Here is a 27,655-nt window from a genome sequence, read left to right on the forward strand (position 1 = left end):
GCATGTATTTATCAGATGGCTTCATTACATATTAGTTGTTACACTTCTTATTATAGTCCTTCAGAAAACATACTTGTCATCAGCAGCACAAGCCTTCGCCCCAGGCCCCAGAGAGCCGCTCAAAGGTGGAGGCTCTTCAGTGAAAAGCGGGGACTGAGTCTTTAGTAGCAGGGCAGTCTGAAAAGAGTGGAAGCAAATACTTTATTGATAATTGCTTTTTAAACGTTTTGTTTAAATCGAGGAATTGTGTTTTGGACTGGGAAGACTCCAACCTGGCTGGTGTAGAGGACCAGCTGCACCAACTGAGGCATGAGGGCGTCAGCGAGGGTGAGGGTCTGCAGGTTGGGGTGCATCAGAGACGTGAGCAACACTGGCAGCAGGTGACCGAGCATGGTCGCCTTGGTTACCTGTTCCAGGCCTTTCAACCTGAACAAGAAGAAGAGAAAAGGCAAAAATGTAATGTTAATGTTATGGAGTCTTGGCGGAAAAACAAGGACATTTGAAGAGGTAAGACAAAGCCATAATGATTCAAAAACTCTGCGTCCAAAAATGCACTCTTTTAATCTTTCTAAGGAGGCTGCAGCATTACCAAGGAGAAGCTAAATCTTGGTTCATGGTGAAACAGCGCATTACAGCGAACTAAGAGAACATCAAGTCTGGTTTTACGTTTGTTATATTATGGTTTAATTGGTTTAATTGTAACACAGTTGACAACACAGATTAGCTGCTCAGGCAATATAATAAGATACAATATTATGAATATGTTTTATAAAAAAGGTATAGAGGAGCCACTGTGGCTGGATAACCAAAGGTTTATTTTCCCATCCTGAGAAGATACTTTAGAAAAAACAAGTGAAAGGTTTACCTGGTTTCTCTGTCAGCGATGTCGCTGTTGATGAGCGCTGTGGTCACCTGCTGCAGCGTCTCCAGCACTTCATCACATCCCACCAGGATCTTGGTTGCTAGGGAGAGAATGCTGCTTTGCAACTCCTGAGGACCAAACAAACAAAATATACCCAAACTTACGTAACTCAAGACTTTCGATTATCATCTCTTTCATGCAAAATGGAAGTTATACAAACAATGAAGCACAATCTGAGCTGTGAGATGTTTCACTTGCATCCTGTTATCAGTAACCATGATTACTGATGAGAAAAGGAAACATGTCCTTAATTTATATAGTACTGTTAACTGATATTTGATAAAGGCGATGAGCACAATTTACTCTGCAATGCCGTAAAAGATCATTGATCTCCCGTTGCTCCGTTGGTGGGTTGTTCTCTCATCGACACACACACAAACAGACTCCACATGCACAGAGGTAGGGGTATTAAAAGGGGGTTATTACCTTTACCTGGATTGTTTCCCCTTGTAGGGAGCTGTCACTGTCATCGTTATCATCGGGACGGATAAGAATAGTGTTACTGAGGAGGTGGTTCTGAACAGCCATGAGGTAGCGCAGACTGGGTGAGACCACCTGCAGAGAGGGGGGCAAAAAACGTCTCAAGTTAATACGAGTGCCATCTCACAAAACAACTGATCCTAATCAACACAGATGGCATGTCTTTCTGCTGAGCTGATGGTCGTACTGGCACAGTGGAGAGCAGCTTCTGGAAGTCGTCTCGGGCGACAGTCTGACATTTGGTAATGACGAGGCAGGATTCCCGGACTACAGTCTTGAGGATACAGTGAAGCAGCTCATCACTCAATCTGTCAAAGAGAGAGCTTATTATCAATTAGAAAAAGTGTATTTTATCATAAGTCACAATATTGTGCTGTGCTGGAAATGATATTGCACCCTACTGTGCAGAACAGCGACTTACCTGTAGTGGTCATCCTCTTCACTCCCAAATCTGTTTTTCTGCAGTTGGTCTGCCAGGTTGGTCAGGATGACATCACGAAGATGAGACAACCCGCTGTTCCTTTCACCTTGGTGTCACACAGAAATATACAGAATATTAGATATATTAGATTGCACCACAGCTTGCAAGTTGTATTCAGATGTGTCTTTAGTGTCATAGTCACCTTCAGTTAAAACCAGTTTCAGCAGTTTGCTGAGTTCAGCCTCCCCCTGATACAGAGTATTCAGGCCTGAGCTAAAGGGAAAGAGGGGAGATGAACAAAGACGACACATTTAAATATCATTATGATAACTGATTATACAGTGCAGCATTAATGTCCTTCTGTTCAAATATGCTTATAATAAAGGCCCGTTTTAGTCTCCTACTGATAGACAATGCCATACGTGAGGAGTACCGGCACAGGACTTGCGTACGGCACATCCTACGCCGGTTTCCCTTTATAAATCACAATCAACTCCAAATGCGGCGCAGCTTTTGCGGGCTTCACGTAACGCCCAGATTTGCCTATAAATAGTCAAAGAAACGCCCATTCATTCATTCATTTTGACTGATTTATGAAGAAGATCGCAGGAAATGCCGACAGAACAGCTAAAAAAGACATCTCACACCGTGTCAGATTTTGGTTATTTTGGGGAGGTTGAGATAAATCATATTGTTTGGTGGATGCAGTTTGAACCAGAGTAGCAGCATGGAGGCCGGATCGTCACCAAAATAAATAAATAAGTGGCCCGGAAAAGGTTCATGACAAAATAAATACACATAGCCTTCCTCAGGCAGTGTGTTTGTACCGGGGACAGGAGACCCCCCCCTTGATGAGAGACTGTAAGAAGTGATCGGGGAATCCCTCCGGAGTGGAGTCATGACGACTGGATCTGAATTATGTTTCTGTATTTGGTGGTTTGTGTCCCAGCTGTCGATCAGCTGTGCGCAGTCTCCACTGCAGCAACTCTATATCCACCAGTTAAAGGAAATACAACTAATGTGTTGTGTTATATTAGCTGTACAATTTACCACATATGGTGTTCTTAGTTTCCATACCTCCTGTGTTTTCCGAGCGACTTATTAAGTAGGCTATTGGCGAACGGCATAACACATGATTAAACATGATAGTTGTTGAGATCTTCATAGTATGAAGTGAATACTTAAAGCGAAAGTTAATTATAAATCATATATGATCAATCATATTCTTGTATGAACCCATAATGAGAATGCTTCTTGATGGTTTTTGAATATGTATGTATGCTTACAATTTTAGTTGTTGCTGTTTGATAACTTTGCATTTTAAAAAGAGGGTGTTGAGAGCTTCATAGTATGTTGAATACTTAAAACGAAAGTTAGTTATAATCAAATATATTCTTGTATAACCCACAATGAAAATGATTCATATTTTAGGTTTTTCTATATTTACAGCATAAACAAAACAAAGTGGTTTGTTAAGTTGAGTGTAAGACCTATAATGATTTATGCCTTACTCTCTGATAAGAGAGTAGGCAGGTTCTTTCCTCTCCTCTCACAGCAGGGAGGGGGGCTTCGGACTTAAGGAGAAACACATTGAGGCCTCAAAAGGGTGGTTATGTCATAGCCATAGAATATGTCTAGTCATGTTTTGTTTGTTTTTTTACACAAACTTGGGAAGTTGTGTCTTATGCCAGAGCCAATAGAATATGTTGGTTGGGTATAGAGGAGGTGTTTTTGGGGTTTTCTATCCGGTTTTTTGAGCATAAAAAGACTGGCTTTTTTGGATTTCGGGGGGAGAGAGGGGGAAACCCCTGGTATACTCTCTCCCGGTAAGCTCTGGCCCTCAGAGCTGGGTTAGATGGCTCTCGGTAAGGTATACCCGGAAGGCGTTGTTAGTACGTACTGGAATCTTAGACCTAATAGTATTATTTAGATCTACCCGGAAGGCGTTGTTAGGACGTACGGGAATCTTATGAATATGAATTTAGATAAAAATATAACCCCAGCATGATATGTTTTGTATGATTATAATGTGTTAAAAGGTAAAGACTCTGTATTAGTTTGGACCTATTTTTCTTCAAATAAACTGATCTCACCTTTTGGATTGGGACAACTAAAAAGAAAATCTGTGCTCTCCTCTCCTGCTTCAAAGGTAAGACTGCACCCTGCCACACACACTTAGGTAGGAACACACCTCATTTACTGATATCAAAATCCTTCGGGATCCCTTAAACAGATTAAAAGAGTTGTCTGAATAGAAACAGCAGTTAATTGAACCTGGTTCTTCGGGGAGTTACTAGAGGTGAGATCTTGCTGACGTTGGTGGATCTGAGCCAAGCAGTAAACTTACATAGACTCAATAACTTCGGTCAGGTCAATTAGTAGGTCAGAGTAATTTACCGGAATAAATTATCAGGACCTCACCTACTCTAAACATAGTATATAAAACCATGCTCGTATCTATACAACCTATAGAAAAGTAAAAGGGCGTCAGTTTAAAGTAATTCTGTCCTTCTGTTTACATTTCTTAACAAGAGAACATAATCGAGGGGTGATCAATAACATTTCCGTATTTATTTATTTCTCCAAGTTATGTTTTTGTGTGCACTGAGGAGTCTCAAACAGGCGTTTGTTAAATAATTTTAAGATTGGCTTTAATCAATGTGTGAAAATTAATTCTTCATATGATAAATGAGAGGTAACATTCTATTTACATATTTCTCTCCATTCTTCCTTCTGCCAACGGCGTCGCAGTTTCTCGTCTCTCCCGTTTTTGTGCTTAGTGCGTACGCATGGGTTAGAGTTTGCGTGGAGGACCTCACATTTCCCGTCAAGTTAGTTTTTTATAAATCGCAAACAGTGCGTAGAAACTGGCGTACGCCATCTTTTATAAATGTTGAATTTCAGACTTACCTGATGGCGAGGCACACCTCTCGTTGAATCTCTGCTCCGATCTGATCCACTGGAGCCATCAGTAGCTGCCACAGGAGAAGGCCTGAGCGACGCACACTCTCCCTATTCTGCTCTGACTGAGGATTGAAAAACCTAAACACCACCTGCACAGGCCAGAGAGAAAAACACTACTCAAAACCACAGGAATTTCTGAATCTGAGGAAATAGCTGAGTCACTTTCTGCAAAACTGTCCCCAGCTGCACCTCGAACTGACCTGGAACACCACCAAGATGCAGCGGATGATACAGGTGTCTCCGTTGACCATGGCTTTCTCCATAATGTCACAGATGCTGCTGAAGTGACGGGCCTCGATGGGGTGCTGTTTGCCCAGCAGGGCCCCCAGGGGCAGGCTGTTGCTGCTGGCTGCCAGCAGGTTGAGCTGATGTATACACATTGCACCCACATGATGAAGCAGCTGGTTGATCACCTCGCCGGTGGCCACCGTCTCGTCTGTAAATGAATACATATCTTAGAAGTCTAGAAAGTCTGATAATACAAAGAGCATCTTTGGGTTTCAGGGATATATGTTTCTACCTTTGGGTTCTTTGATGACGTGGCTGACGCCGAGCCTGTGACACACATGATGGAAGGCTTGGTTCCCCGGATTGCACCACTGATCTATGTAATCACTTGAGCACGTCCAGATCAGGTTGTTCAGTGCATCGTAACATGCTCCTATGAAGCCAAAGCAGAGAGTTATATGTCACTTAATTTGGCACCTCTGCTATTTCAACATATTAGAGTCTTAAGGTGACAAAAGTGTTGCTCACCTAGCCCCGCCACCTGTGCTCCCCTGCCGAGAGAGCTGCCAGGAGCATCGATGAGGTCTGCGCGGCTGCTAAACTGTCCGTCAGCCAGGTTAAAAACCAGACTGGAGGCTAATACTGTGCAAAAATGTTAAGTTTAGTGAATTAACTCATTTTTTACAATTGTTCAGCCTTTAGTTAAAAGCATTGGGTTTCTACAACATTTCTTTTGAACTTTTCATCGATTATAAAATGATGCATTTTTTCAACAGTGCTTAATAATGTTTATTTATAACATTGTGTGTGATCAAATGTAATGTAACAAAACTATAATCAATCTTAACCTAAGACAGAACATGTTTTGTCATCCAGCTGCTAAACATGATCCTTTGTAATGTATTTTCAGCATCAAAACTAAAACACTGCATAGATGTCGGAATTGATGACAAAAAACTAAACTCAATGAGGATTTACAAATGACTGCATGCTCTTACTTTTCAGAGAGGACAGGCTGCTGGTTCCTCCAAATAGGGAGCGAGTGGCTGAGCTCCCAGATACACCCGGGGGTGAGACCAGCATCACTAGGTAGGTTCCACACACATACATAGGGGTCTTTCTCAGGGTCTTGAGAGGGAGCCCACAGCTGGTGTTGACAGCTGTAAAAGGGGTAATCAGAAATTGTTACCGGAAAATATTCAGTAAACATAATATCCAACATGGATTGATGTTGATTTTTGAAGTTCTGCTGTTGAGTTACCTGACTGCTCCTCTTTGACCGTGTTGGTGATTGCAGAGCCTGTGAGAGCAGCCAATGTGGCAGAATGGGAGGCCCGGAAGCGTGACATTCGACTCAGGAGAAGCTCATTCAAGCACTTTGAAGACTCGCCTTCCTTGCGAGTTAAAATAACTCTCTCCTGCAAGATGTCTGCAACACACAACCCTGTCTGTGTCTGCACCAAGGACAGGAAGGGAGAGAAAACATCAGACAGGGAACACAGACATACACGCAATGGAAGTACTGTGCATGGCAGTGCAAACAGTACTCACAGACAGGAGAAAGACATCCATGAAGACAGAGTGGCCTTTCTGTGTCTTCTCATTAAGACTGGCTGGAGACCAGACCCAGTAAAGGTAGGTTCCATCTGAGCAGAGGTGCAGCGTGGTCATGCTGCTGCCAACAGGGAAGTGGTGGGCTGGCATGGGCACAATCTGGCACACCTGAAAATAGCACAGTGAATGTACACCTTGGTTACACCTACGTTTGTCATATCAACTAAGAGCTGGCATGGACATGGCTTATAAAATACCCTGTTTTTGTACCCAATTAACAATTGTTCATCATCACCTCTTGTATTTGCATTTTGGCTGCCCCATTGTGAACCTTTATCCTTTGTTTCCATAATCAAATTATTTACATTTTTATAAATTGCATTAAAAGGATTAATAAGTATTTGTCTCACTCGTGTTGATAAAAAAGAATTGCTTCAAGACGTACAATTACAGGTCTAGTGAATGATATAACTTCAAAATTCAAATAGTGGACTATAGTATAAAGTACCTGGAGGGTGAAGGGGTCAATGACCTGGCACAGCTGATGAGGCTTGGCATCAAAGGACGACGGGCGGTGGAGGAGGCGACCGCTGCTGAACACCAGCCAGCCAGGCTCAAGCTCTTCATTTCGACAGTACACAAAACCTCTGTACAAACACAAACACAGTGCACCTGTTAACATGCTCTGTATTGTGTGATTATTGAATATTTCAAGGTGGACCTTTTGGTTGCAAACCCAGTTACCAAAGTCACTCTTTGGATTGAAAGAAACATGATGTGAGTAGCAGAATTAAGCATCGTGAGTAGCCTTTTCAGTGCTGACAATGTCAAAAGTTCAGTTGTTTCCCTTGCTATAAGTTGTAAAAAATGCTCTAGTTAATTATATGGTTTCCACTGAGTCACATTTCCTTACAGAAATGTTTGTTTAATACTTCAAGTGTACAGTTACCTAACTCCTAAACCCGGCACATGTATCTTTTCTGCAAGTAACTCTGGGATCCTTGAACTCAAAACTAACTGTAGAAGGGAGTTGTCCTTTGCTTAAATAACATTATGTGCTAGCACAGCATGGAATTAGGATGCAGAGCACAAAATGTCCTTTTGTTCCTTTTAAAAATCAACCAAATCAATCCAAGACAGTTCGGCAGGATGTGACTGTGTACTGCAGATAAAAAAAACGTCCAGGAAATAACCCTGTGCCATGGGATGGGTAAGTGATGAGGGGTATTTTTAGGGTTTCACCCTGTTCTTCCGTCTTTCTCTCTTTCTCATGCTGCTGAAAAAGAAAGTGAGGCGAGGAGGGGAGTCACATTACCTCAGTGTCCCATGTAAACCAGAGCCAAGCTTGCTGAGTCCTCTCCCAGAGGAGTTGGTGGTGTACAGATAGAGCCCGTCGGTGGCTAGACAGCGCCCCAGGTCAGTGTCTGCAGGACACAGGGACAAAAAAATATAAGAGAACATACAGACAGATGACAGATAATCATGATGAAAAAGAGGAGGGGGTATCAACTTGGAGTGGAAGAAGTGGAAAGTGGGAGCAGAGGATAAGGGTGCTAAACAAGGAAGTGATGGCATCTGTTATTTTTCAATTTTGATTCATTCAGGTATCCAGGACAATTGATCTCGAGTTTGGTTACATTAAAATGTAAATATGCAAACATCCTCTATGGATATATGCCCTCATCAGCGTCTGACACTCTACAAGGTCAGCTGATGGATTGTTTTACCCTGAACTTTACTCTCCACTCCATTGCGTTACCCCCTCACAGTCACATCTTTATTTGTCTTTCAAGATTATTTTGGGGCTTTTTAAAAATTATATTTATTATGTTCTTATAGTATGGTACAGCTGAAATAAAGCAGGAAACAGAGAGAGAGAGAGAGAGAGAGAGAGAGAGAGAGAGAGAGAGAGAGAGAGAGAGAGGAGACAACATGCAGTGATGAGCCTCTGTCGGATGCAATAAAATATGGCAAAAATAAGCCTTAACTAAACACACTCTCCTCACTCCTACACTTGCATTACAGACAAAAGCATTACAAATATTCTAAAGATTTAAAAAAAGGGAGGTTATGAAGGAAACGAGACATACAAGATGTAATTAATCACAACCGCATACTGCATCTATTATAGCCTGTTATTTATAGCTATAGTTTAACAAATGACAGGAAGGGTTTCTACCTTTACTCTCTACTCCTCCAGCAGAATTATCAGGTGTGGGCAGCATGTCCTCAAAACCCCAGGACACACTGTGTTTGCCCCCCAGGAGGCAGGACGGAGAGCCGGGACCTCCCTCCAGGAGCAAAAGTCTGAAGCAGGAGAGATTACAATGTGGTTACACAATGGAAAAAGTATCTAATAATTCTTTTTCAAATGAACCAAAAATATGCTCTCACCTGTACAGGACATCTGACACAGGAAGCTGGCCCAGATCTGTTTGTTTCTGCAGGAGGTGAACTGTGTGGATAAAGGTCTTCAGAGATCCCCTGGAGAAGAATTTGGCAAATTAATCAGACGATGAAACACAAGTGAAAGCTCATTGTTAAGAATTTCTGGAACTATAAGTGGAATAATACACGGCTTGCATAATAGAAAAGATCTGATGTAATGTGCTGGAAATTTAAATGCTGTTTTTTGAATCGTTATAAAATATATTTTCTAAAAGAAATGCAGCAGAGAGATTATTATTATTACACTGCGACTCTCAGCAGGACGTAATGAGCAACCTACTTTGACGTGTGCAGTGTTCACTTACTGCTTTTCCTCTGAACTATTAACTGAACACATTCAAGTATTTCTATATTCAGAGAGAAAATATATGCAGGAAGAGGTCTACTGAAGTGCTATTCTGGCATTCTCTTTAGCAAAAGAACCGAGCATTGGAACTGCGCTTTGAAAAACTGGGCATAAAAAGGAAATGGAGGGCCAGATAACAACAAGGTGATATTGATTATAAGGTTTATAGTGTGTATTTTAACTGTCAAGAACATCCTATGCAATGTGTGGCAGCAAGGAAGCTAAAAAGGAATTGATATATATATATAATGCAAATATGTCACAATGTTCATGGTAGAGCCATGTGCTTTGCCATGTTTGAATCACTGTCTATATGTTCCACAGATGACAGACATTAATGAGTCATATGTCTGGGTCGCCTTCCCTGCCTCACTATGTAAACATCTTGTCAACAGCTGATGTCAAAACACATGGCGGCGCAGTCTTTTAACCCTCTCACATTGTGAATTTACTAACCGACCCCATGAGAGGGAGCAACGCTGATAGCTCTTTAATTAGCTCCCACTGCCGGTGAAAGGCACCAGGGCTGGATGGTTCCCCGTAACAAAGGGCTCTCAGCCTCGACATAGGCTGGACAAAGAGGGGAGAGGGCTCTGATTTTGACAAGTCAAGATCAGATGTCACCAGCAGAAGCCAGAGTTCAGGCACTGATGCCAAAAAAACAACCGCACTGCTCTGTCACCTATAATCACCTTCTGTGGGCTAGGTGATAAAGGCAAAAGACAACAAACCACTTGTATTTAATTGACACGTTCTTTTGTTCTTGTTATAGTTGTTGTGTTTGTTAGTTTTTTTTAAATGAGCAAAGAACAAGAACAAGAACAAGAACAATACAATTATTTGTTATAAAAAATAATTAGTGCCACCGCTTCATATAAGCATATGATATAACAAATAGTAAGTGGCCCTGTCTCTTCTGAGGGCCCAATGCCATTCTTTCATTTATTTCACAAACTGTAAAAAATAAGGGCTGAAGCTACAGCAGCATGCTAAAAGGTCACTTACTTGTGTACCTGTTTCAGCTTTGGCAGCATGGAATATCTGACTTATTGATCTAGGTAATAATGAAACTCAGAAGTGTTTCCTTTAATATACTTTGTGTGTCCTTTTTGTTGTGCTTTTATTTCTGAATGAGTTCTTGTTGCTTATTGTATAAATATTTGTTTATATAATAATAGTTGTTTTTTTATGGGTTGACTACTGTGCAATTTATATTGTTAGTACACTGTCTATAATGGCGCGTTTCCACTGCAGCGGGTAGCTCGCTTTAAGCGTGCCGAGCCGTGCGGGGCCCGTTTTTGGTTGCGTTTCCACTTGGCCTAGTTTTGGACCGGGGCTACTTTTTCACCTTTTTTCTGGCCCGACTAAATCGTGGTTCTAGGGCCAGGAACAACCAGGCTGAGTCGGGCTGAGTATGCTAAACTAGAGAGAGAATCGCTGACAAGGGGGCTACAACTACAACAAGATGAACATATTTGACCGTGATTTAATTGTAATACACGTTTCAAAATGATGCCGAAGTAACAGCATACTGATACCGGTTAGTAAAAACCATGAATTAATGCTTTGACAAGTCTGCAGACAGACGGCAGGCGAAAAACCCTTTTAAAATGCGTGCTTTCTAAATGGAGCTTGGCTAAGCTAACGTTATATATGCTCCGACCGTCACTCACAACAACGGCCTATACAGACATAAATAAACCAGCGACTGTATTCGCCATGACACAGGCAGTCTGTGGTTTGTACTTGTTTAACTTTTGTCTAGTTTCTGAACAGATATGAGGAGCTGTGAGCTCTGAGTGCTAAGAGCTCACGGCTGTGTTGTTTTTTGGGGCGCTCATTGAAGATGACGTCACGGCTCCGCCTACACTGCGTTACTATCGTAACTACCCCAGTTCCTAAACTGTAATGGAAGCGCAGCATTAAAGTGAGCCGGGCCTAATAAGGCCTAACCAAACCGAGCAAGGCCGCGCGAGGCCTGCAGTGGAAACGCGCCATAAGTGTCATCAATGGGATCTCAAGAAAAATGAAGGGGAGAATGTATGGCCTCACCTAGCACATGCAAGTGCCACGAGTGCAGCAGCAGCGTTCTCCCTCTGTCGGTGTGTGTGGAGGATCTGCGGCTGGCCTGACTCCTGGGCACCGTCTTCCAGCCAGGAGCAGAGCAGCCCCTCCAGGCCGTTGAGGCAGTCGGCGGGCTCTTTGCTGAGACTGAGCGGCTGACAGTCCCTGAGGCAGGACAGCAGAACCTCTGCAGTGACGCCGCAGAGCGCCGGGTCGTTGCGAGTCTGCGACTGCAGAAGGGGGAAGACCAGCAGCAGACCGACGCGGGAGGTGAACGGCGCCTGCTCGGGTTGCTGGAGCAAACCTTGTCTTTTGAGCAAGGCCAAGGTCTCCTCATCGGCCCCGCCGGTCCCCTCTCGTTCCTGCTGCTCCTCCAGGGCTAGCTGCCGCTGCGCCCCCCACAGGCCACGCAGAGCGTTGAGACGGTACTCCAGCAGACGTGCGTATGCATTGCTCTGGTTTCCACAGACAGCACGCAGTCGCTCAGCAAGCTCTACCGGGTTCTTTGTCTCAAATGTTAGAATCTGGAGGACAGGGCAAGATAGCAAAGGAGACAAAAAGGAAACATTTTACATTAACAGCAGTCCAAAATTGTTACCATTTCACAGAGTTCACCTTCTAGATAAGAATCAACTTTAGAAATATTAAAAGAGACATATTTCACCGTGTGTTTCCTCAGAGGGAATTTAGAAACTCAGAAATATGAATTTATATATAAAACAAGAGCACGGCAGAGGATAATTTAAATAACTGACATGGATTTGAGTTTATGGTTGTGAAAAATGTTCTCCTTCATCTAATTTAGTGGGAATGCTGACACAGCATTCCAACTATCTGTTATGCTACGCACAAAATTCTTTATTATTCCGCTGGGTTATTTTGCGCCTCTTCTTCTCCCACATTGAACATCGCAGAAACTCCGTTCAAACATCAAAACGTTCAGCTCGGTCGGGAATCGATCATTCATAACTTTCATAATTCCAGAGATACATCCCATAACTCATCACATTTTTAACATGGAAGTCAATGGAGAAACTCTTCAGACTTCAACAATCTTCATGCAACTTCAACTGCCAACTGATCCTTCTTCAACTGCTAACTGCTCCTTCATACTTTCACTCAGAAACCTCATTCCAACTTTAAAATGTTACACATCTTTCTGACATTATTCGTGTAACACAACTTTTAAATCTGATTCTTACTTTTAGAGATATTAAACATTGTTCAGACCTTGCTAAAGAGGCCTTCTTCAGATTTTAGAGTGTGTGATCACTGATGTCACAGCTAGAGTGGAGGACAGATTTCAGATTTTTTTTTAAATGCCATAATTCCCAAACCCTACATTCCTGAGACATAATTGTTCATGACAAACGTAGGAAAACATCTCGTAGCTTGAAAGATTAAAAAAAATTAAGCAAAAATAATTAAACAAAATGCCTCTTGAGGGCATGAAGTGACTAAGACTTTCAACATGTCTCCATTAAACCCCATTGTAAGTTCAGCCTCACCTTTCCCCACCACAGCAGCCGCACACCTTTAGTTAATCTGCCAAAAAGGCCACATTATTAGGGATGGGTATCATTTGAAAAGTATCGATTCCGATTTCGGTTCTGCTTATCGATTCCGGTTCTTATCGATTCCCCGTTTCGATTCCAAAATTGTAAAAGAAAGAGGTCAAACGTTTAGAATCTAGATAACAAAAATATCTTTATTCTTTTAAGCTTTACCTGACATTTTTACAAATAAAAAATATATACATGCAATACTAATGTATTGCACAATAGCTGTGCTTTATTTTAACTGAGCTATGCCTGTGGCAAGCTATTAACAGGCATTACACTGTGCCTTGTCTTTTTCTTTTTTAGTATAGTGGAGCATCACTTCAGAGCGTTTACCGCGACCCATCTTTGGTGTTATGAAGTGACTGGGCTTGTGAACTGTCTACTGGAGGGCGGGGGAGCCTCGCTGCGGGGCAACTGTGGACCTATGTCGCCTGTCAGCGCAACTTACATGATGCACTATGGCTGTGAGCTGCGGGCGCCAGGTAAACCAACATCCCCCATTTTCATCACTTTCAGCGCCCATGTACAGGGCGAATGAAACGTGTAACCGGGGTGAAAAGGGTGTTACATTTACTTAATTATGAATGTTGTTACATCAAGGCCGAAAATTAGGATGAGCACCAACGGTCAAAACTATTTTTTTCCCTCCCAGATCTGTCAGCGCAGCACCTCCACAGATCTGGCGCCCTAGGCGAACATCTATAACGCCAGTGCGACGGGCCGGCCCTGGTCTCAGGTTACGCTGTAGGAAGTGTAGGTACAACGCTACATTTACCGCCCCGCCGCAGTCACACAGTAGGCTACGGAGAGCGGCGAGAAACATTTCCTCAGGCATTGAAAAGCGGAACTGAAATTCACATGTCTAAATGATGCCGTTGGAATCTAAATGTTGGAACCGGTTCTCGGTACCCAACCCTAATGGCAACACAATGCTCGCCATGAAACACGGTTCTCATAACTTCAGTGAAAATGCTCCAAACGGCCCAAAACTTCACAGGTTTGGTAACGATGCAGCCATCAACGCATATAAGCGTATTATGGGATGTCATCAAATGCCGTTGGCATGGCGACAGATCATTTGCCATCAAGTTAGTTAAAAAGTTTGCAGTTCAAATATCCTGCTGCTTTTCCAAGCCTTTTTACTTTCTTTTCTTCTCTCATCATACATTCAAGCCCCCAGTGTTCATGTATCATTTCAATCTAAATTCTTCACTTTCTTCTTACACATTACATTTCAGCATAGCAGTTTAGCGTCAGCTTTTCAGCATAAAGCATTCCCACTAGCAATTTCTTCAGGAATTGCATTCTCTAGTTCTAATTGCAGTGCATTTAGCGTTATCAATAGTCAGTAGGCCTCCACTTAAAGATAATAACAAAAGTAAGGATATTCTACCTTCAGAAGAGACAAAAACAACCAGTTTGTCCAGAAGAAGAAGACTATTATATTGTAGGCTAATATGCAGCCAACACTTTAATTTAAAGCGAAATAAATTATTTATAACGTGGCTATGAAATTCAGTGGAACACAACATTTCCACAATACAGCTATGAATCACCTCCACAGGATAAAAGCTTGTGTCTACACTTACTTGGACTACGAAGTAATGGTCAGAGATAGCAAGGCACATTTGGAAGAGCCTCTCACAAGTGAAACAATGTGCTTCATGTGCACTTTGGCAGCATTTCAGTTATTGATCACACTCTGTAGCCCACGAATCATGAACTAGAAAAAAATCCATTATACCATTTAGCAGGCCCAATTTCTATTGATTCAATTTCAGAAATGCTACTAATGTTACAGTAACACTCCTTAACTGGATGCTGGCCTTCTCCACCTTGCTCTGCAAAACAATGCTGCATGCCGATAAAAATAGTCAGCATCAAAACACCTACGATAGGAAGAAGGAAGAGATGTAGGGAATCAGAAGTTAACCTAGAACAAGTGGAGAGACCTATGTCTTGTTTTGAGCTGCCTACTACCTACCCGACAAAGGACGTTGACAACAACAGACATGGCTACTCTGTTCTTTAAAAGGTTTGCTTTATAAAATGTGAAGACATTTACTTTAGCTTTATATATGTGTAAGAGCTTTAATTCAAATGCAAACCTATTGAGTCTCAACCGCGTACATGTACTGTTTCTGCTCTGTTTCTGTTGAATTTACTGAAGGATATTGGGGACATTATCCTCATTTGTTTTACATTTTAGCCCCCAAATAAATATATAAGTTGAAAAACAAGAAACAAACAAAGGGTGAGGGGTTCAAACCTGCCCATTCACATTCATTAATTAACCAGTGGTTTGTCATCTGTTGGGGCTGCTGACATATGTACTTATATCAGAACAGCATGTGGTTAATGGCTGAATTGTTAAGTAGCCATCTGCAGCTGTTGTGTTTCCAACAACATTTTTACTAAAGCTGATAACTTAATAAATTGCCGGTTATATTACTAATACATCTTAAAATGTGAATTGGATTGAAGATGGACAAATAACAAACCGGTCATTTGTAGCTCCAGTTACAAACTTGGCTAATACTGTAGGTAAGGATAAAAGAGGTTACACTTTGGTGTAACCATCAGCGTAACTAACAGTTGAATGCACCACACTATATATTGTTAAAATTAACTCAAGCAGGTAATGTCTTTGGATAAGCACAAAAAGCCTTCCACATATCTCAGCATACATACACTTAAAAATAACACTTCCCAATCTAAAGTGTGGAACATGCCACTTGTCCCATCTTATGAGCTTGACTTTTGAGCTGAAGTGGTTTTTTATCATAGCATATGTTAACAAAATAATGATATTATTGCAGAGACTGCATTTGTGCATCTAAAAACAGGAATTCACATACATACCCTTTTTGTATGTAATAGATTCAAAATATTGGAATAGTAACAACATATTTCGCCCTTAAGTCACAAAGTAAAGTTAAATAAATGAACCAAAACTATATAATTCTACTTCGTAAAAATGTCTTAAAATATTAATGCTAAGATAAATGCAGTTGCAGCAATGGCAAAACATAAAAGCAAAAGCTAACATAAGGCATCATTGATTTAAGTGGTTGACCATCACTGTTAGCCACATCATTATCTACCACGACCAGGCATTAGACCCCAGCACATGGTCATGTGACCCAATTACTGCGGCAAATGTACCCACACTGGTGGATACTACTAGATAAAGCTTTATGACATGGTAGGGCACCGGAATTTCAGGGATGTAACAATGTTAGCTCGAAGTTTCCATCAGCATCACTGTAAAGTTTCTGCTATGCAACAACATAGACCCATGCGTTCAGAGATGTTGCCTTCAAAATAAAAGCCTACAGTCTCGAATAATAAACATTTACTGCACTACATTTAACATTAACACTGGAATTAAACTACATTCTGCCAAGGCACACACATTTAAGACTTGATACATTTCAGAAAATAACAAAAGTGGGAGAAAAAAATCAAGGCCACATAGAAAATAGTAGTGCTTTCTCGCGTCTGATCTGACATAACGTGGCTTATTTTTGTTTAGGGAACAAGAACATATTGCATCAGTCAATAATCATGTTATGGTCACTATAAAGTATGCCACACTTGAGTAATCATACAAGTTTGATCACCAGGAGAGATATGTTAACTTAAATAATTTAAGTGTGTGGGTCATCAGCTACATAGGCCTACATAACATGTTGTGACAGAAGAAAGTGGTCTGAACTCTCCCATTTGTTCAACTAAAGAGATGCTCACTGTCTGGTGCAATCTGAGAAGTTGCCTGCCTAAGTATACTGCTGCACTGGCACTACTAATAAAGTTTAAACTGTGCAACTTGACACCGAAGCAAATGCAGTGCATGCGGCAATGCATATGCAGTTATATGACAACAAAATGATATAGCAGATCAAATCAATATTAATAACTTGCATGTGCCATTAGAAGAAACTACATGAATGTATAGCAGTAGTGTAAAGTAACAAAGTACATTTACTCAATTTATTATGTCCTTTTGTTGTTCTGTTGTTTATTTTTGTATGTCTTCTTGTGGAACCTACTGCTGCAGGTCTCCCTTGAAAAAGAGATCATTGATCTCAATGGGATTTTAGCTGGATAAATAAAGGTTTTGAATTGAATTGAATTGACTCAAGAAGTGTATTTAAGTACAATGTTGAGGGACTTGTACTTTAGTTGAGTACTTCAGTTATTTGCTACCTTGTACTTCTACCCCACTACAATTCAGAGGTAAAGTGTGTACTTTTATTCCACTACATGTATTTATTATCTTTAGTTACTTTGCAGAATTTGATTAAAAATGATGATGATGATGATAATGATGAACATAAGCAAAATTGAAATGTATGTATACCTAGAGTAAAATTCACAAGCTACCCTGCAGCATACAGAGTAAATACAATTAGCTACACCTTTACCAGCTTTCATAACACTTAAATGCACCAGTAATTATAATCAAAACAAACTATTTATATTATTCTGATTGGGCCAATATGCATAACAGGTACTTTCAGTATATTCTGATGCTAGTACTTTTGTACTTTACTTGAGTAACATTTTGATTGCAGGACTTTTACTTGTAACAGAGTATTCCTACACTCTTACTTAAGTAAAAGACTTACTGCACCTCTGATGTATAGTGTGTATCAACTACACATGTGGCTGCGTGTGTGATTAGGTTACAGGTCTGTGTGCAGTGCAGAGCTTCTATTTTGGAAGAGATGACAGGAAGTGATTTGACAACGGTCGCTTCCTTGACAGTGGTTCAATAACATGCAAGGCAGTACACTTGCTAACGTTAGCTCTACCGTTTCCACCGAGGGTGTGTTGCAGCTGACAGTTAAAACACATTAATACAATTTAAAAAAGACACCATTACCATAGCTATGAGTGTGCGTTTCTATCTATATAAACATTTGAGCGAGTGTGTGTCAGATGGCTTTAACCCACCTCTTGCTCGGTGTCCCCCTGTTCCGACACTCCAATTTCACTGGGCAGCTCGGCCAGATCTGTGACCCGAATGAGTCCGTCGTGGAGGAAAATGGTCTCCTCCTTCACCGAAAGCCACTGGGACGAGTCCACAACCCCGGAGCCCATCGCTCTCTCCTCCGACAGTGATGCCAAAGGGGTCGAACATTAAAAATTCAGTGACAGAATGACAGAAAACGCCCTAGTTAACCTGCTAGCGAGCTACAATAACATAACTGTCGCTACTGACGATGGTGTTTGACGGGGCAGAGCGTTACGGTTGGGCTAGGCTAACGGAGCTACGCCGAGCAGAAACAGGCAGTTAGAAGACTCTCCTCTTCGCATAACACGGGTGGTCGTGTCGAGCTAACGGCGGCTAATAGCTGATGCTAACTTACCGTACGCTTTCGTTATAACGTTACCGAGCAGGGTGGGCGTGACACCAATGCTAAATCGGTTATTGCGCCGCAACGTTAAAACGACAGTCTTTTACAGGTGGTATACTGCATTTGTAGCAAGCTCTTTTTTCACAGATAAATGGTGAACGAAGTCAGCCCCGCTAGCGGCCCGGGCGCTGTATCAGTGGCTGGAGAAGATAATGAGAGTCTCCCAGCTGTCAGTGCGACGCCATGTTTCCAAGGCCAACTAGCTGCTCCCAGCATGCACCGCGGGCCAAAATAAAAGCTGTCAAAAATGTATGAGTTAATGTTGGTGTCTAACATCACAACCTAATACAGTAATAATTATACTACAGGGCAATTATCAATCAACCACAGTTTATTTATATATCTCAGTTTCACACATTTTACATTTGTTCCAGGCGGCTTTACAGTTTATACAGAATGCCAATATGACACCCTCTGTCCTTAGCCCATCACATTGTAAAAGGAAAAAAAAACAAAGAAACCCCACAGTTAATGGGGGGGAAATGGAAGAAACCTTGGGGAGAGCAACAGAGGAGGGATCCCTCTCCCAGGACGGACAGATGTGCAATAGGTGTAAATTATCAAGAATACATTCACAACATAGTCCAAATGCTTAAAAAATGCATGTATGTGTGGATCGGATGTCAACTATCATCTGGGTGCCATCAAAGAAGTTCTAATCAGGCAAAGAAAATATATTAATGGAGTCTTATTTGACCTGTATTTCTTGCTGTACTGAACATAAGAGTCCAATATTAACAAGTCTTTCAATTAACTAGTGTGTATATCATTCTTAACATGTAGCTGTGTAAAATGTAATGTACTGTTTCTTCAATGTCAATAAACCACGTTTTTGGGTTGTCAGTGCTCTCAAAGGTTTAGAGGTCACCTAAGGTTAATGGTCATTGTGTCTAACCTACTTGGCTATTATCAAAATTAAACATTGTTCAAGAAAAAGCAAAGCAAAATAGGTAAATAAAAATATGTCTTGATTAAGAATATAAGATTATAAGATTTGTATAGAGCCCATGACAAAAATAAACACAAAATTGGTAACCCTAAATCCAAAAACCTTGTGAGATGTTTGGGTACGATTGTATAGTAGCACAGGAATGGATCTTTGAATTCATTTGAAATAACAATAATTTCGGTTTCACATACCCAAAAAGTGAATACCTAAAAAACTGATGCAACACATTGTAAGAGCTGGAATTCATGAAATGGCAATAAATTGCACATTGAACAGTTGTAGCCTTCACAACACATTTAGAGATCAGATAATGAAAGGTAGGTATAGATCACACTGCAATGTTTATTAACAATTAATTTCTGATGTAAAAAAAAAAGTGTCGTTGGACTTGTGTCATATAGGATTATTATTACTGACTGGTTGTTATGGAAAGCAGACTGGAGTAGATCTTGTTACTCTCCTTACTTGCAGTGCAGATAATAAGGTGCTACAATGTGACTTATTGTGAAATCCCTTTATGCTTTAATATCAATTACTAAATTCAAACACAATAAAAAAATACATGATGTTATTACATTTTTCAATGCACAACCTGAACGATTGCAATTTTTTTGTTACAATGCTTTATAAATATATTACATTTAAATCAGTGGCATATTTACAAATATTACACTACACCATCAGAAAGAAACATAACAAATAACGCATGACATGTGTAGCTTACCAAATTCAATGTTGCTGCAAATATGCACTTAGTTTAAAGCCGTGTGAGCTGCACCATAACATCGGCTTCTCTTTGTAGCCTGAGGCATCGGTTATAGAGACGAACAGGAATCCCTCTTCTTCTGTCACTGCCTGAATTTCGCACCCCAGCCGTGTCTTTTTCCTCCATCATCTCAACTGCTTCAAGTAGGTCAGAGACTTTACTGAAGCCTCCAGAACATCTAAAAAAGAAACATATGAAAACTGTCAGAACCAGACCCAACATGATAATCTGTTATAAAGGAAACATAGTTTACACATTAAACAGAATACTTGCACTGCTGTTACCAAAGGTTGTTTAAGATTTGCATTAATAAGCTTATCTGAGCTTAAAACCTGTTTCTGCTGTGGCATTTTTTCTCCTTTAGCAGTTTAAAGCAGTATTGAGAGACGAAATCCATCAGTAGCATGGGGAGAATACTGGGTTGCTCGAAGCTTTCAATCTGAACAGCCATGCTGAAAATAGGACAAAGAAGAGGACATTTTACAACCTCACGTAGAGGAATAAAGTGGGCAAAAAGGCAGGAATAAAACACAAGAATGTGATGTATGCAATAAGCATTTGTGAGTCACTCAGAGGCAGAAACAGACAAAGAGAAAGAAAGCTGCCTGTGGGGCAGGCCTTCCTCCTGCCTTTTAACAATGAGACATAACAGTCTTACAGTATATGCTGCTGTAACCTAAGTGTTACAATCAGCAGTCGGAGTCCCTATACATAATTAAATATAAACATGACTCAAAAACGTGCAACCTGCTATCATTAAAAAAACACAAGGCTTTTACAGCAGAAATTCAATATAAAATAAAAATCAAGGTAATGAATGACATCAATAGAAGATGAATTCTGTCTGAGGGTCCTTGTTGCGCCTTTTTCACCGCATATATTTTTAGATATCTGTTGAACTAAATACACAGGTGTAACTAATTATTTTACAGATGGCTCTGTTCATTTACTGTAAGGGTTTCAGTAAGACGTTGATCTAGCATGCTACATTAAAGGGCACTAAAACCAGCAGAACTAGATGGTATGCAGCTGTCTTTGTTATAATTAACTAATTACGCCTGTGCTTCTCTTGCTGTGACCTGTCGAAATAGCTGCTGTGAAAAAGGTTTTCACTGTTGTGGCCTACTGAGACACCTAATTGAACAAAGCCGAAATCTTATGCTCCTGTCAGAAATTATAAAATACACAACATAACACCTGTGTGTCTTTTACCACAAACATTTGAGCTATTACATAAACTTGGTCATGTTGTCATAGTTTTGACAAACACACCTTGAGTTTATTATCAGACTATTCTCCCCCTATTATTGTATTGACTGTGGACACTGCTGGAGACAGCTTTACTTTCAAGGGCGCCAACAATAAGAGCCTTAACAATTTTCTCTTAACAAAAAGAAGGAAAAAAAGGCCTTGTTCATGGTCTCACTGCAATCTACAGGTCAAACCTTGAAGTAGTTTAGGAATGCCAAACACAGTCATAATGGATTATTGGGAAAATAGCTTTTGGGTTAGTTAGGTCCAAAAGCTGTGTACGCCTTTGTATTTCTTTGGCCTCAATGAACTGTGTTAAGCTGTTTCCAGGATTAAGAATATCATGCTGAAAATACATGAGAAAACACAAAGCAAGCCCCAAGATGCAAAGTTTGAAATGTAGTTAAATTACACAAATTGTTTCGTAGTAACCCATGCTTATATTTTTAATGATTGTGAATCACTCAAACATAAAGTTCAGAAATGTTGTTAAGTTACCGGCTGGTGCAATCACAGTGGTATGCAGTCTTTGATTCGTTGTTCTGCAGATCAAACTTCTTCTTCAAAGGACGGATTTTGTATTTACATTCATCAAGATATTTGAGGCTTTCACACAGGAGCTGATTGTCTGAAAGAGTGAAAAATAAACACTAGTTATTTCACATATGTTCGTAGCCTAGCCATAATTCTTTAGATAACTAACGTACTAAATGTGCCTACTGATGTTGTCAATCTCTTTATTAAAGCTATTCTCTGAGATGAAAATTAGCATCCTGTCCCACCAGTAGGGGGCATTGGTAGCATGAAGCTCAAGCTTTTGAGAGAATATTGCACTCAGCCACCTTACATACAATAATTCCACTGGGTTTGTTTTTCATTTTATCATCACCTTTTCATAGTGGCAACATTGCTCACCTTTAACTAATAATAAATACATCTCTTTATAATTGTAATAGTGTCATAATATTGAAGTGAGGCCTCTGATACTGAAAAAGTCCCAGCAGATGTCATGTGTTCAGCAGCTGCATACACTCACCTGTCACATTATGTAATACAATATTTTGCTTCGGGCGTCTCTCTGCACGTGTGCTTTGGGCTCTGGTACTACCCATAGGCTCCCCACTTGTATTATTCTGTAGTAAAGGGAAATCCTTCTGCTTTTTGGGCTTCTCATTCTTATTAACAGAGGCTGCTTTCTTCAGTTTTGTTGTGACTGGTCTTGCAGAAGTAGCTGTACTCCAGATTATTTTCGTAGTGTCTCTTTTGGGTGTTTCTGTTTTCTTTTTTAGCCTCAGAGTCCTCGCTGTTGCCACTTTGATAGGTAATCCATTTGTAGTTGTTGAGGTTGTAACAGTTGTGGTGTGAGATGTTGTATTTTGTTCAAGACAACTCTTACAATGAGGCTGAAAAGTGTCACCTCTCAGAGGTGTCCTGAATCCACAACAGTGACTTTGTTTTCTAACTTTTTTGCGACTTTTTATGTTTTTGGTCACTGCTGTGAATGCTGTTGGTCGGTATGGCTGAACTGCTGGTGTTGAAGTTGGGGTGATTTGTGTTGTAGATGTCACAGGTGGATTGGAGGTTGTGGCTACCTGTGTTGTAGCATGGCTCCTTTGTGTGGTGTAAGCTGACAGGCCTTTTCTGACGCTCTTCTTTTTTCCAACTCTTCTTTTATTAAGCATCAATGTGCTACTTTTAGAAGCATTCAAAAGACCCATTGTGATTGAAGGAGTAGTGGTGTGCACCCTTGAGATTGGGGTCATTTGAGAGGGTGCTGTTGTTAACAGTTTCATGCGTCTTTTACATCCTTTTCCCTTTTTCCTTCTGGGGAAGAAAGTGTCTCCTCCGGAGCTACATCGATGTTCACTTTTTGGTGTTTTTCTGTGTGGGCTGATCACAAAGCTTTGCCCTTTGCTACCTGTTAAGACGTTGCCGTCAGTGTGGTTCCCTTTTTTGCTTGTAACCTCAGAGGCGTAAGGAAGGGGGCTTTCTAAGACAGCATACGGAGCACTTTGGGATACTTTGCACCTGCGGAGAGTAAACATGTTAAAACCAAGCCATGAAAAAAACGTATATGCTGAATTTCCAACTTATATTATATAACTGCATTCCTTGCATTTCATTGAAGTAAGAAGAAGTTTCTTATGTATTGCTATTTGGGATAATTATGTATAATTTCATGGAAGATAATGACTCTAACAAAGTGGAAATTCGAGAATCAGTCACCCACGCACACATCGTAAATTATAGTTATTATAGTGCAGTTTGTCAATTAAATACCATTAAGCAATCTTATCTTGTTTGTAAGACAATTTGTTAGTAACATCATAGATAGGTAGTGGAAACAGAATGGCACAGTGTCCTTTATAATTGTGTGAGGTTTGGAAGAGTGGCAGGCATGTTAGTACAATAAATCTGCTGCTCAATCTTCCCAAATAACCACCTGCCACTTTCTTTCCACTGAACAAATGTCTTGTTTATAGTGTAATAATTTCAGTGTGTCGCTTACGTTCCCCACCAGTACAACTGAGTGCAATGCTTCTTCTGTTTCAGCTCAAAGCAGGGAACCCGCAGGATGCTGAAGAAGCTGTATCCCACCATGCTGGAAATGCTATCATTCACACTAAGAAGGCACTGTCGAAACCTGGTGAGGGGAAAAAATAACAAGCCCAGTTTAAGCAACATATCAGTCAAAATAAAACACACAGATGGTGGGTAAAAATCCTTGAACGCTGCCCATATTTTGTCTGCACCTTTACGGTAGACGACACAGTTTGAAGCAATAGATATCATTTGTGCTGGGGGATGAAATCTATGTATGCGAGTGTCAGTTACTTACAAATTAGGTGTGGAGGCCAACAAAATGACCCATGCACCTGTCAGCACCAGATGTAAAGTGAGAATAAAACAAATATGTCTGCAGGTTTAATAAAAGCAGGAAAAGTATGCCCAACCAACACTGTGGAGAGCAACTTGTTCACTCTTGACATTAAAAAATTATCTGGAGTGTCACGATCTTTGTTTTATGTCACGGTTTTAGTTTGGTCTGTCTTGTCATGGTTTTATTTTGCAATTCTGTTCTCCCTGTGTCTTGTCTTCCTCCCTGTCGTTAGTTTCCCTGTTGTGTCTGATTGTCTGATTGTGTTCACCTGTTGCCCTTGTGTTTCTCTTATTTTCTTCTTCTTCTTTAGTGTTTATTGGTGGTTGGCAAACCAACTTGTAGGTGCATACACCAACTGGACTGGAGTGTGGACTATGCAGAAAACAATAAATGAAACAAACAAAACAAAACAAAGAACCAAAACTCTATATTATTTTTAAATGTATCAATTTCTCTTAGAAACGTAATAATCTCACATTACATATTGCCTGATGTTTTCCCTAACAGCCCTGATAGCGACAAGACATGGAATGTTGCTTTCTTCAGTGTGTGGAAAAGCACATTTCTCTGAGTACTATATTTCCTGCAAAGCAGTAAAACATGCTCAACAGTTTCTGGCTGGCTACAGTGTATACACTTTCCGGTTGGATGCCTTCCTATTAATGTATGATTGAGACCTGTATGACCTATTCTCATCCGAGAAATGACATTTTCCTCCCTTCTTTTAAACCCCACCTTCCTTCCATCCCCCACATACCTTTGAATTTGATAAAGAATCGATGTCTTCCTGTATCACTAAGGTCCCAATGATCTTGCCATGTTGTTTGTGCATATTTCTGTATGAATGTTTTAACCTCCGCTTTGCTGAGTGGAACTTCTATGTCTATGTTCATAATTCTGAGTGTTTGTTTGGCCAGAATATCCACCTGTTCATTTCCCTCCACACCAACATGAGCAGGAACCCAGATGAAACGAGTTGCTATGCCTTTGTTTTGCATTTTATATAAAATTAGAAATATTTCATTTATTATGTCCATTCTAAATTAAGATCTACCTGATCGTATACTCGATAATGCTGAAAAGCTGTCAGATGCAATTACACTATTATGTATTTCTTTCTCCTCTATCCATTTCAATGACAACACCAATGCCAACAACTCTGAGGTGTATACTGACACATGGTCTGTTACTCTTGTCTTTATATGTGTATTACTCACTGGGATATAAACTGCTGCCCCTGCACACCCTGTCTCTGGATCTTTGGAACCATCTGTAAATATGATTGTTGAGTCTGAGTGATATCTTGCAAAATAATTCTGGACTATGCGCCATACTGGTAATTCTTTATTTTCCTTTAACTCCTTTTGTATATTGAGGTCTAACCTTGGCATTGGGAATAACCAGGGTGGAATGGACGAGATTGGAGCCTTGTGTTTCTCCTTCCCTGCCCGGCTGTTTCTCGTCTCGTGATTACCCCTCCCTGTATTTAGTCTTGTCTCTTCCTTTGTTCGGTGTTGGTTCATTGTTTGTCGTTCATGTCTCCCTTCATGTTGGTCACAGTCAACTTTAGTTTGGATGCTACCTCGTGCTACAGTACCTGTTCATGGATTCTTGTTTTTTCAGCTTTTGTAAATAAAGCTCGCTTTTTGTTTCCTTTTGAAACCTGTTTCCCTCCTCAATCTGCATTTGGGTCCTATTTTTCCCCAACCCTGACACGGAGGGCTGATTGCAGCAGTATATTATTACTCCTGAATGAATGGTTATCACAAAATCCCTTTACTTGTCATATTTATACATGTTAATTCAACTAGCATTCCAGAGAGGACCACACTTTCATTAGTTTCAAGTTTCAAATTTGAAGGCTTTCATTGTCATGTGTGCATATAGCTACAGTGTAGTTATCAACACACTTTAAACTGTCGAGTCTTAACCTTGTTTGACAGATCATTAACTTAGGGTACAGGTCTGGTGGGGAAATGGGAATCCCTGGTTGCAAGAGTTTCCCTAAAGGCGGTAAATACCTTAAACTCAGCCCTGGGTGCGCATTCTGAGGCTCACCTTTGGTCACAGTCACAGTGTGAGACGGTGTACAAGTTGCGGTTGAAGACCCCATAATTCATAGTGAAAGATGGGATGACATGCAGGCAGTGGTCGTGCTCACGGCAGCATCTATCTGCACTCTCAAACATCCCTGAGCAGGAGAACAAGACTTGAATTCAACCACATATCAGAGGGAACATTTCATAGAACTCCAGAAGCAATCATCTCTTTACTCATTTAAAATCAGAAAGCATCAAAGACTGTTAAAACATGTATGATATGTGGAAGGACATCTTGATTATGTGACTACAATAGTTTATAATCATTCTGTTCGTTACAATGCCATTCGATTTTTTATTTTGTGTTGTTTTATTAAACCTCAAATGTCAATTATATGTTTAATATTCTATAAGGGAATTCAGTGCGTTGCTTTACTGTATGATGAATGCAAAGGCAACTACTTTATAATAATTGTATTTACTGTGGAAGACATTTACACTAGGCCTCTGCTGATGTGAGTGGTGGTAATGATAGTGACAGCTGGAGAGAGGGGCCCCCTGAAATCCCCAAAGGTCTGTATTTAAAAAAAAATCAGAGGGCACAAACTTCCTAAATACCATATGGAAGTGACATCGAGATGCTATTGGCCTACCCATTACTCATCGGATGTCTCATCTCCAATCATGCCCTCCTGCCCTTTTGGGGAATTTAAAGTGCAGAAAAAAGTGAACTCTCCTCACCTAACTGATCGTATCTAACTGCTTGGCTTCCAGTGCCGCACCACATCGTCCCTGGGAAAATCCATGCACGTTTCCTCCGAGTTTTGCCAACTTTCACATCTCTCCTTGTGCGTCTGGTAAACATTTGCGCACTAGAAGAGGCCAGTGCGCAGGGAGTATCTGCAGCCAACAGCATGCTAATATTAAACTTCGGATGGATTTCTCCATTCTGGGTGCCACTTCTGTTGCAAAGAGTGCGATATGTTTCTATGATGAAAGGATCGGCATTCACCTCGCATGATACCAGTCGTATATCCTCGGACCATAGGCTGAGGTACAAGACGCGCACACCGGGTGCGTCCTCTCGTAGAAACGTGATGCGCGTCTGTCCGTCATTTGCAGTCCTCGATCTAAGACAGGAGTGACCTGATCCGATCACACCTTGTGATTTGGATTGAATTAGCGATGATAGAGCCAAAACAACCTGTAGTAGGCATATCCTTTGCATCTCACTGTAAAATGGGCGATAATCAATCCAGTAAGAATGGACGAAATATTCCTCATGAATTGTAGGCTCAGTGTATTTCTGCAGCAGCCGGCTTCTGGATGTCTGTCTCTGATGGCATGTGTGCCTCTG

The 27,655-nt window shown here is 40.8% G+C and overlaps 2 protein-coding genes across 5 annotated transcripts in view; both read right to left on the bottom strand.

Annotated features, from left to right (window-relative positions):
- The window catches only part of LOC117453110 (probable E3 ubiquitin-protein ligase HECTD4), a 47,386-nt gene extending 28,790 nt beyond the window's left edge, over positions 1–18,596 (bottom strand). For 2 of the 4 annotated variants that reach the window (XM_034091984.1, XM_034091982.1), the window contains exons 1-20: positions 17,949–18,596; positions 11,416–11,951; positions 8,964–9,053; positions 8,749–8,876; positions 7,885–7,993; positions 7,078–7,216; positions 6,567–6,737; positions 6,277–6,469; positions 6,014–6,175; positions 5,544–5,657; positions 5,308–5,448; positions 4,988–5,223; positions 4,734–4,876; positions 2,026–2,096; positions 1,824–1,929; positions 1,590–1,710; positions 1,355–1,477; positions 866–990; positions 273–426; positions 74–177 (exon numbers count right to left, since the gene is read on the bottom strand). In XM_034091984.1, coding sequence (XP_033947875.1) covers positions 74–177; positions 273–426; positions 866–990; positions 1,355–1,477; positions 1,590–1,710; positions 1,824–1,929; positions 2,026–2,096; positions 4,734–4,876; positions 4,988–5,223; positions 5,308–5,448; positions 5,544–5,657; positions 6,014–6,175; positions 6,277–6,469; positions 6,567–6,737; positions 7,078–7,216; positions 7,885–7,993; positions 8,749–8,876; positions 8,964–9,053; positions 11,416–11,951; positions 17,949–18,095 — 3,113 coding nt within the window. In that variant the 5' untranslated portion in view covers positions 18,096–18,596. Of the gene's footprint in view, positions 1–73; positions 178–272; positions 427–865; positions 991–1,348; positions 1,478–1,589; positions 1,711–1,823; positions 1,930–2,025; positions 2,097–4,733; positions 4,877–4,987; positions 5,224–5,307; positions 5,449–5,543; positions 5,658–6,013; positions 6,176–6,276; positions 6,470–6,566; positions 6,738–7,077; positions 7,217–7,884; positions 7,994–8,748; positions 8,877–8,963; positions 9,054–11,415; positions 11,952–17,948 lie in introns of all 4 variants that reach the window. The other 2 variants (XM_034091983.1, XM_034091981.1) reach the window with 1 other exon arrangement.
- A 146-nt stretch (positions 18,597–18,742) lies between these two features.
- LOC117452033 (uncharacterized) lies at positions 18,743–27,643 on the bottom strand. Its single transcript, XM_034090449.2, has 7 exons — positions 27,040–27,643; positions 26,318–26,450; positions 23,888–24,022; positions 22,415–23,406; positions 21,877–22,006; positions 20,460–20,579; positions 18,743–20,305 (listed from the first exon to the last, which is right to left on the bottom strand). Exons 1-7 carry the CDS (start codon positions 27,524–27,526, stop codon positions 20,119–20,121), a joined length of 2,184 nt encoding a protein of 727 aa, XP_033946340.1. The 5' UTR covers positions 27,527–27,643; the 3' UTR covers positions 18,743–20,118.
- Positions 27,644–27,655: the final 12 nt, after the last annotated feature.

The sequence above is a fragment of the Pseudochaenichthys georgianus genome, chromosome 9 (assembly GCF_902827115.2).
Source record: "Pseudochaenichthys georgianus chromosome 9, fPseGeo1.2, whole genome shotgun sequence".
NCBI lineage: Eukaryota > Metazoa > Chordata > Actinopteri > Perciformes > Channichthyidae > Pseudochaenichthys > Pseudochaenichthys georgianus.